General features: G+C 50.6%; 1 protein-coding gene across 1 annotated transcript; it reads left to right on the plus strand.

The window, feature by feature from the left end:
* The first annotated feature begins 5173 nt into the window (after positions 1–5173).
* LOC107523794 (olfactory receptor 10AC1-like) lies at positions 5174–6136 on the plus strand. Its single transcript, XM_087821321.1, has one exon. It carries the CDS (start codon positions 5174–5176, stop codon positions 6134–6136), a length of 963 nt encoding a protein of 320 aa, XP_087677447.1.
* Positions 6137–10389: the final 4253 nt, after the last annotated feature.

Consider the following 10389-nt stretch of genomic DNA (forward strand, 5'->3'; position numbering starts at 1 on the left):
TCAGCGACTGCATTTATCCCTTGCTCGGGCCCAAAGAGCTAAATCTCCGGGCCCCAAACCACACCAACCACAGGGACCCGCCCCCTTGCAGAAGACCTGGGCGGCCACCAGAGCCCACCCCAGGCTGGCGGAGTCCTGTGCTTTCCACCTCATTTCATCTGGGCCTTTGTTCCTTTTGCTCAGCAACCACAGGAGCCTGCTCTGGAAACTCGGGGGTAGGCAGGGGGATGGGGCGGAGCGTACCCCATTGGAAAGAGCTCCTGAAGCCAGAAGTATGCATGCAACTCGCCCAGGTGAAGGGCTTGCTGAGGCCCCCTGGCTGTTTGAGGCAGTGTCCCCAGGATATCAGCGTGCTCTCTCCTGCATGGGGGCTGGACTAGCAGATCAACATATGTTTTTTCGCCAGTGGGTTTTGGTGTGTTGGTTTTTGTTTTGTGTGTTTTTTTTGTGTGTTTTTTTTTTAGCTTAATGAGCCATGAAAAGAGCCTGGTGGAACTGAGATAGCCTTGATTGCCCCATTCAAGCAGCTGCCTTGCCCTGTTCCTAGTTCCAGCTGTCAGTCTGTGGCCCACAAAAAAAAGAGAAGCATCTTTCAGTAGGAGGGCCATCTGGGTTGCTGAGGTCGCCCTCCTGCCACTTTGCGGCATAAGATAGATGCAGGTTAGAAATTAAAAGTATTTTCAAACCTACTTCACGAAAAATGACAGTTGATCTTAAAAATAAATTTAGAAAACAAACTGGTGTCCCTATAGAGCAAAGGTGCTAATATTTTTTCCAGTCAATCGAGTGACGGACCCTCAGGCCTAGAATACTGTTCAGAGTCTAACAGTACAATGACCATGCATTTATTCGTGATAAGGGTGACCTTCACAGTCCCAGAATGGGGACAGTCTCTTTGCCAGACGATTTTGATGTTAAACATTAAAGAGCTGGTTTTTGAAGTCTATCCCTGTTCCTCTGGCAGAAGCCTGGGTCAGAGCTACCCGTTGAAATGGATGCTGCTTCGTTCAAGCTGAGAATTCTTTAGAAGCATCAAAGGCAGAGAGCAAGCTCTAAAAGCAGCAGGACTCCTAGATTTGTGTGGTTCAAAGCTTCTCTTCCGATGAAAATACAAGAGAGCATGAGCCTGAAATGATACTTTACTCAAAGCCCTAATCCCACAGTTGATTTAAAAAAAGAGAATGAACAGTGGCAACTATTTAGGGGGCTCTAAACACAGGTGCACACCCAGTTATAATTCTGAGTTGTCAGGAAACCCAAAGGATAAATGTTGGCCAAAATGCAAAACCCAAGATAATGTACTGACCCAGAGCTGGAGAACTGAAAGATGCCCATGTAACCATCGCTTTAAGAAGAACTCCTGAGAAGATACAAAGGATTAAGGGCATCTCACTTTTATAATAGGTAGGATCACTAAATACTTCCGAAAATACCATAAAGGGGGGAAAGCAAGAATGTCTGTGTAAGGAAAATATCCCTATTAAATCTATTCAAATGCTTTTAGGAGACACTGATGCCAACAAGAAGTAACAAAGGATTTCTTTTGTTTAGACTTTCAAAAGCCTTTGACAAGCTATCTTACCAAATTTAGTCATCAAGGACTCAGAGGGCTGCTTTATCGTGTAAAAGGAAATGGCTCATGAGACAGAAACAGCAGGACAGAAAAGAGGCACATACCTCAGGCCGAGGCTGAGACTGTAAATGGTCGGAAGAGGGAGCACACAGTAAAATCTGTGCATCCAGAGATGATATTTAGCTCCTTTGAGTAAAGGAGATATCACACCGATGAGAAAAACACCACCAAAAGATGTAAGTTTGCATGACACAGCAAGAAAATGGCAAATGAGTCTGAATTCGAGGGTTTTTAGAAAACAAATCCAAATCTGAAATAATAATAATAATAATGGAAATATATGGATGCTCATAAGTTTTGAGCTATCTGTCATAAATCAAGGAAAAGGCTGATGACGTGGGAAAAGGAGTCATTATCGTAATTATACTTGTCAGCTGCTATGCAAATGGAGCCCAAGGGCTGCCGAGATACTGTAGAGGCTGGGTTCTAACCCATGTTGAAGGAGCTCCAGAAGAGCCTGGAGGCTTGGCCAGAAATGAACGATGAAGATTTATTCCAGGGTCTCAGTTTTCAAACTGGGAACACAGCCAGGCAAAAACCCAAAAACGTTCAGAAGAAGAAAGAAAAGTTGAGTTCTTATAGCTCAAAGTGCATTCTTGAGAATGACCAGCTGCATTCGAAGCCCTAGGATTGGTCCAGGATGGTGGTCAGTCAGATGTCAGTCAAAACAGTCGATGCCATGTAGTCTAGAGGGTGGGTGCCAGGGGCCTGGGCATGTCCAGTGGTCTGGAGGGGCCTGACCTGTCTACCTCTCCAATCTCCCATCTCACCCCCTCTCTTGACAAGGGCTCCCACTGACTATTGAAACAACCAATTTAAAAAACATCAGTATTATGGGTAATTTTAATTATTCTGCACCAGGAAAATCAAAGCCCAGCTCTGCAGCCGCAGCCCAGCCAGGCTTTCAGCCACATCCCTGTGTCCTGGGCCCCCAGCCAGCCATCACTCTGCGGGTGCTCCATTGAGCCTCACACGATTAGAAAAGCGGATCTGCCAGAACAATAATGGCAGCAGCGAGGAATGTCAAAGCTAAGGAGAAATTATTTTTAGATTTGCTATCTTAGAGGATCTGTATTGCTGCTCACACCCGCGTGGCCTCGAGAGATGTCAGAAGAGGGAAATCTGAGGACAGCGATGCCCAGGAGAGCGCGGCTAAGGTGGAGGCCGGGGAGTGGGAGGCGTGGGAGGAGGCCGGGTGTGTCTTAGGTGGGCGAAGTTTCAGGAGAGGTCTAAGTAAGGAAGACTGTAGTGGACGGGACCATGGACCCAAGGGCTGGGTGTAAAGCCTGGCTTACCACAGCTCATGCCGCCTAATTCCTTTAGGCCCTAATTTCCTCGTCTGTAAAATGAGTAAAGAGCTGGCCTGCCTCATCCGGTTGCCACTGGGATTAAGTGAATTAAATGTGTGAAGTCCTAGGAGCATTTGCCTGCCCCTCTCTTAAACATAGCTATTGTCGATGCTATGAATCACCTGGAAGAATGAGAATATCTGCCCTTCTGCCCCTGGGGGGAGGCAGGGGGCATGGGGAGGGGGGGCTCAAGGAGGCCTTGTCATCCTTTATTTTCCCTCCGTAGCTTCAAGGACTCGGGAGGAGCTGGGTTTTGAATGGGCCAAATCATTGAAGTTTGGAAAGTGTCTGTTTCCCTCACCCTCGCAGAGAAAAGGCTTTCGTAACATACATTCCTTGAGTTTGTAACAAATCCCCCTAAAAACTCTAAACAGAGTAGAAACACTCCTCAGTCTCCTTTGGGTTTAGTTGGCCCACCTGGCTCGCTGCCTGCAGGCCTTGCTTATAAAAAAACATGATCTGCGTTCCGTGTGCAGTGACTGGCGCCTTCACCTGGCCTTTCTTGTCATCTCCATTTCTGCTTAGTATGAACATGAAGGCAAAAGAACCGGATCGTTGCTGTCCCTCTGCCCCCCACCCCCTGCATGTCTAAGAAGGACTGAGTAGAGAGGGTCCCGCAGCAGTTGCATCCTGCCCCGACCTCCGGGCCAGCCAGGCTTCTCTCCTGTTCACACCTGCAGCTGCAACCCCTGGCAAGGAAGCGGCACTCAACAAAAAGAGGTTAAATTTGCTCAAGGGACTGCATGTTGCCCCAAAAAAGTGAGGGTTCTAAAACACAAGGGAAATGATTCCACCACCCCCCCTTAGACCCACCCCAAACCCCACCCTATTCATCCTCCATAAAACTGCAAGACATTTTGTTTGAAGACATTCCCCTCAGATGACAAGAAAAAGCACAGGGGGACACTGATAAATATAAATCCTCAGAATTCTCTTCTCCAAAAGGAGCATTTGCTAGCAAAACCCAAGCTCTTCACATTCCTTTCAACTCTTTCATGCGACCGTGCCCTTGACTCAGCTCTATTGCTGTTGCATTCTATGCATAAATTCCACTCCCAACACTATCAACTGTGACTCAGTCACCGACAGGATACAGTAGTCAAGCTTACAATTAAAATTCATAAGAGGTAAGAAAATAAGAGATACCGTAAATAGCCATTGGGAAAATCAAGCACCCTCCTGCGGTTTGCATGGCCTTGAATTTCTTACCACCCACGTTCCCCCCATGCCAGAAGTTTACAACAAGCACAGTCCACCCACAGGCTATCAATGTTTTCCAAAAGTTGCCTACAAGCGAGTCAGGGATGATGCTTAGAAAGAAACTGTTCATTTGGCAATTCTGTAATGTACTGCTCGCTCAGAAAGCGAGTTAGGGCAGATACACGGCACTCCTAATAAAAATGTGAGGGACACACTGTTCCTGATGTGCCCAGCCAGGCCCTCCCACTAACTTACCCTGCCCCCTGCGTGCCTGCCTCAGCGCCTGGTGCAGACCTGCGTCTTTTTTAAGACTAAATTAATACGAACTGGCTGACCCTCGAGACATTCTTTATGGCCTCATTTGGGGTCATGGGAGGTTCCAGATTCAGCCTGGGGAATGCAGATTCTGTTTGTAATTTTCAGTGAACCGTTAAGCCCTTCACCGCCACCGCCCCCAGCTTTATTTTCCTCTTGACAACTCTGAGGGTGTAGGAGATGAGCTCTGAGGTCTTCATCTGCTTTATGTTTCTGTGATTCTGTGACACAGACAGACAGCAACCCCGAAGTGACCGCGCAGGGCACGGGGGAGGAAACAGAGGCAGAGACCAAAGACACAGTTCCTGCCTTGGGGAGCTCGGGCCCCTCCGAATGCTACCTGGAGCCCGAAGGCAGGGAATTCTTGGTAGGTGGAGGTCAGGAGAGACGCGTTACAAGGAAAGGGCCTACAACCCAGGCTTCTTTGGAAGAAGCATGTTGAGAAAACAGCTGTGAGAATTCTAGCCCAGGACGCAGGAAGGCCTGCCGCCCGTTTCTGGACAAGTTAACAAGACACGTCGTGGGGAGGGGGCTGAGCATGGACGTGAACCCCACCCTTCTCTGTACCCACGACCCCCTCCCACCCTCTAACTCCGCCAGCAGGGCCAAAGGGGTGGCGCCCCACACGCTCCCCTTCCCGCGTTTCTCTCCCACAGGTGCCCCTGGGCGGCCGCGCATGGGCGGCCCGGGCAATGCCACCGTGCCCTGCGGCTTTGTCCTTCAGGGCTTCTCCGAGTTCCCGCACCTGAGGCCCGCGCTCTTCCTGCTGCTGCTGGCCGGGCACCTGGCCACCCTCGGTGGGAACCTGCTCATCCTGGTGGCCGTGGCCCGCGTGCCCAGCCGGCCGCCCATGCTGCTCTTCCTGTGCCAGCTGTCAGCCATCGAGCTGTGCTACACGCTGGTGGTGGTGCCCCGCTCCCTGGCCGACCTGGCCGCCCCCGGCGGGGACAGGGGCAGGCCCATCTCTTTCCTGGGCTGCGCTGTCCAGATGCAGCTGTTCGTGGCGCTGGGCGGGGCCGAGTGCTTCCTGCTGGCCGCCATGGCCTATGACCGCTACGTGGCCATCTGCCGCCCTCTGCGCTACGCCGCCCTGGTCACCCCGGGCCTGTGCGCGCGGCTGGCCCTGGCCTGCTGCCTCGGGGGGCTCACGGTGTCCGTGGGGCTCACGGCCGCGGTCTTCCGCCTGCCCTTCTGCGGCCCCCGCCTGCTGGTGCACTTCTTCTGCGACATCACGGCGCTGCTGCACCTGGCCTGCACCCGGGGCTACGCGGACGAGCTGCCCCTGCTGGGCGCCTGCCTGGCGCTGCTGCTGCTGCCCGCCGCGCTCATCCTGGCCTCCTACTGCGCCGTGGCCGCTGCCCTGCGCCGCCTGCGCTCCCCCGGGGGCCGGCGCAAGGCCGCCTCCACCTGCGCCTCGCACCTGGCCGTCACCTTCCTGCACTATGGCTGCGCCACCTTCATGTACGTGCGGCCCAAGGCCAGCTACTCCCCGCGGCGGGACCGCGCGCTGGCGCTCGTCTACACCAACGCCACGCCGCTGCTCTACCCGCTCATCTACAGCCTGCGCAACTGCGAGGTCACCGCGGCCATCCGCAGGGTGCTGGGGCGGGGGCCGGGCGCGGGCTCAGAGTCCGCATGAGCCCTGAGAGCCCGCAGGGCCGGCTCCGCTCCCTGAAGTTTCAGTAGGTGGCCTCTGCAACAGGAATGCCACCGGGGGGGCTCAGGGACGTCCATGAGTCGGCAAACGGTTACACACTGTTTAAGTACCACAGGGGACTAAATAAATTAGGATTCCCCCCATGATGGAATCCTATGCAGCTGCCCGGGGGGGGGGGGGCGGGAAGGGGAGAGGGAGGCCGATCTGTGACAGGCCTGGAACCATCTCTCGCCTACGTTGCTAAGTGAAAAGAAAGGCGCACCGTGCCATGTATCAAGGGGTCATCCCTGAGCCTGGCCTGGTCCCTGTTATTTCCACCCCTGGAAGGCTCCTGCCTGAGGTCCTCGGAGGCTGGCTCCTGGTCATTCAGCGGCTGTCTCGTCCCCAGGATCGACGCCTCGCGGAACAGAGGCCCGCAGGGGTCACCCTACGTAGCACCACCTCTCCGCCGCCTCTCCCGCCATCATGCTTTCATCGCCCAGCATCGCTCGTCGTTGGACATGATCTGACACTTTTTGATGTTTTAATTGCCTGTTCCTCCCAACAGAATGTAACCTCTGTGAGATCTGCCTGCGACATCCCCTGTTCCTGAGCAGCGTCAGGCACACAGCAGCGGCCTAGAGGCGTCGAATGAAGCAGTGAGGAACAATGTTATGATATGACAGCATCTCTATATAAAAACACATAGAATATAAAGTGTGTACGTGTTGTGTGAGCTCACGAGTGTCCTATATGGTTTACACGCACGCACACACACACACACACACACACACACACAACCAAATGAAGAGTCTGAGGAACTGAGGGACAGAGGTGGGACAAGCCTTCACTTCTCATTGAACACTTTCCTTATAAACATATGTGCATTACTTATTCAATAAACGCTTACAAAATAAAAATAAAAGCTAAGCAGAGGAAGAGGAATACAAAGAGGAGTTTTGTTTTTTTAAAAGAACAATCAGAAAAATAGGAGAAAATTCAAGATAGCGTGGTGTCACAGAAACCAAGGAAGGGATGGAGTGATCGACAGAGCCAAATGATACTGCTGTTTCTAGAATAATATGACACTGGAGCTGGAGATGGTGTTAGAGATGTATAATCCAGCCCAAAGAACACCAAATTCACCTGTGTGAGCCTCAGCAAAGCATGTGCAAAGATCTGGCAGCCGAACAATGCCCATGTCCAGAAATATTGTCTAGCCAGAGACCATGCCCTGGCTGGGTGCCAGGCCCCAGCTGCTCGTGGTGTCTTTGCTCTTGTTTTTATTATTGTTCCTGGATGAACTGAGTGTCCCAGGGGGTGGCGGGGTTTGTCTTGCTGGACTGCTCTCTGCCTCTCTTTCCTGATTTGTAAAGGAGTTCTGAGATGGGAAAGCCAGTGGGGTGAAGGGATGGAAAGGCTGAGATCTAACTTGGGGGCTGAGGCTGAGATCAACAAGGCAGATAGATCAACCAGGGTTTTGATTGCATTAAAAATATGATAACAACGCACTCTAGTAAATGAAGCATAAAAATAATTTATAAGGGATATTTAGAAACCTGTAGAATCTCTAGGAGGGCTACAGAGTTGGGCATGGAGGCAGGGAAGCCATGCCCCACAGTTCTGCTGCTAGGGACAGAGCACATATCACACTGGGGATCAGGCACCAGACCCTCTGCCCTGAGAACCTTGCTGCTTCCATCACCTCCTTCCCTACGTGGGATACTTCTTCACATCACTCTTTCCTGAAACAAAATCATGCCTGCGCATCTGACTGAGAAAGTCTCAGTTATGGGGAAAGAGGCAGTTGTAATAGGGAAGGGGTTTCAGAGGAAGACGAAAGACACTTAGGGTGACTTCCAAGGCGGCTTGCTGTGTGATGCATGATCTAGCCCTGCCTCCTTCAACCCATCGAACGCCACAGTGAAATCAAGTACCTGTCAGTGCCTTGGGATGTATGGTTCATATGCAGGGGACAGAATCCATTTTAATATCTTTTATGAAGTTGCAGAGCCTTTGGAGAAATAAGAGGGAGCAATTAGGGGTGAAGCTCTCCTGGTATCCAGTGACAGATACTTAAGTAGCTGTCGTGACACAGAACACCCCTGGGACCTTGGGCTGTGGTGAATGGTGTCCTGAGAGCCCAGCCTGTGGCCAAGAGAGTCAAGAGACTCGGGCACAGATAGTCCCACACTCGCCACATATGGAGCACAGAGACTACAGGAACCAATGGGGAGAGGAAGTGTGAGAATTCCCTCACTGGAATTTCATGGAGTTGAAACTGAAGGCCCCGTCTGTCCACTGGGGGCAGGTGTAATGAACTGAAGAGAAGAGAGGGGAGACGACCAATTTTCCATGCAAGAGGGACACTGTATAGAGAATAGTTGGTATAACGGTATTTTGGGAATATCAGATCAATATTGTTTTGTCTTTATTGAGTCCAAATTTCTAGTTTTCCTGAGGCACCTAACTCAAAGCCCACAGCCTTTTGACTTGGACACTGATATTTTAATAAAGTAGAAGCAGAGGAAATTCAGGATATGATACAAAGGAAGTCCCCAAATTCCTTAGAGAAGGAAAACCTTTCCCTTCTGGCACAGATGTGGGGTGAAAGAAAAAGAGAGAGAAGCACACAGTCAAATATATGTGTCCTGACCACCCCTTTTGATGGACTTAGGTCCCTGAGGATGGTGAGGAGAGGCCCGAAAGCAGAAATGCTTTCCTGATCCCCGTTTGGACACCTGGTGGGAGACGACTGTTCGGGGCAGCCCAGAAACTCCAAGGAGGTAGTAGGACAACAGAACCGCAGCAGTGCTCCTAGAATGTGGGGTGTAGGCCCCAAACTCCTGCATGGTTAAAATAAGAGGTACAGAGGCAGCTGAAAGTTCTACCAGAGAACCTGCGGGTGGAGAAAATGACTACAAAGCGGACTTCCTAAGCCAGGGCCCCAAAGGAATCATGGTCAGTTTTTAAAGGGGGTGTGTGTCTGGAGAAATCATATTGGGAAACCCTGAAGTAGGACTATTTCATCAAAGGGGTTGCCACAGAGCCCTGACAAAGCCAAGACGACAGTCCTTGAGTCCCTCAGCCACAGGCTTCAACAGCGGATGCCACAGACTAGACCCAAGCACCCACCACTCAGCAGAAACCAGCCGTATGCGTGCAGATGAGAGTAGCTGCCCGGCTGCAGAGGCCAGCACCAGGACCAGCATGAAACACCCTCAGTCCACGTTCCACAACACCCCAGTAGTATCAGTTTCTCTTATTCCCAGAAGACACTTTAAGCAAGGGAAGAAATCAACCAGTCTGATCAAAGGCTGAACTTTGAACTAATTAAATATTTAACTAGTGTTTAATGAAAGATTAAAAAGAAAAATTAAGCCAAAGAAACTGTTTATACTGACTGTAGAACATGAGATATTTTTAATTGGCCTATTATATTGTTTGCTTTTTTTTTCCCCCCTCCCCTTACTACCCATCAGGATGTAGAGTCAAGAAAATAAGATCCCTGTAGAAAGCAAAGCAGCTACATTTTCGTTGAACGTCCATGAAGAGTGTATTTTAATTTGTCCCTCTATCACATAAGCAAGTTGACCTTGAAGTAGAAGTTGCTCTGATTCCATGTGTGCGCTACTAATCTATGAAAGAAAGGCTTTATTTACAGAAATAAGCTGTAGTCCATCTGTTCAGTGTTAATACATAATAAAGTAACATCAAGTTTCAAGGAGATGATTCTTATAAAGCATTTAGCACTCATTAAATATTTGTGGCCAGCTTGGCTCATGCGGCGCAGTGGCTGAGCGTCGACCCATGAACCAAGAAGTCACCAATTCAATTCCTGGTCAGGGCACATGCCCGGGTTGCGGGCTTGATCCTCAGTAGGGGGCGCCCAAGAGGCAGCCTTCTATCTCCTTCCTCTCTCTCTAAAATCAATAACAACATATTTTGAAACTATATATTTGTGGCCAAGTCTTTCTTTGTCATCCCCACCACCACCTCTTACATGGTTTTCCCCCAAGTCACATAGAGCAGACCAAAGCACAGAAATGCCATTTAAACGCTCCCTCGGGTGTAAAGCTGGGGAGCAGAGCAGTGCTCGGACCCTCTCAGGACGGAGCTTGCAGGCGACGAGCTGCACCCAGGGCTCTTGAAGCTGCCGTCGAGTGTAGCAGCTGTCGGCCCACGTAACCTGCTTCCGACAGGTGCCTCTTGACAGTTCACTGGAGAAAGGTAGGGAAACGCTAATTCTTCTTTAA

This window comes from Miniopterus natalensis, chromosome 10, assembly GCF_054644295.1.
Source record: "Miniopterus natalensis isolate mMinNat1 chromosome 10, mMinNat1.hap1, whole genome shotgun sequence".
NCBI lineage: Eukaryota > Metazoa > Chordata > Mammalia > Chiroptera > Miniopteridae > Miniopterus > Miniopterus natalensis.

Coding starts and splice junctions, on each gene's coding strand:
- LOC107523794 (XM_087821321.1), top strand. CDS start 5,174: ATGGGCGGCCCGGGCAATGCCACCGTGCCCTGCGGCTTTGTCCTTCAG.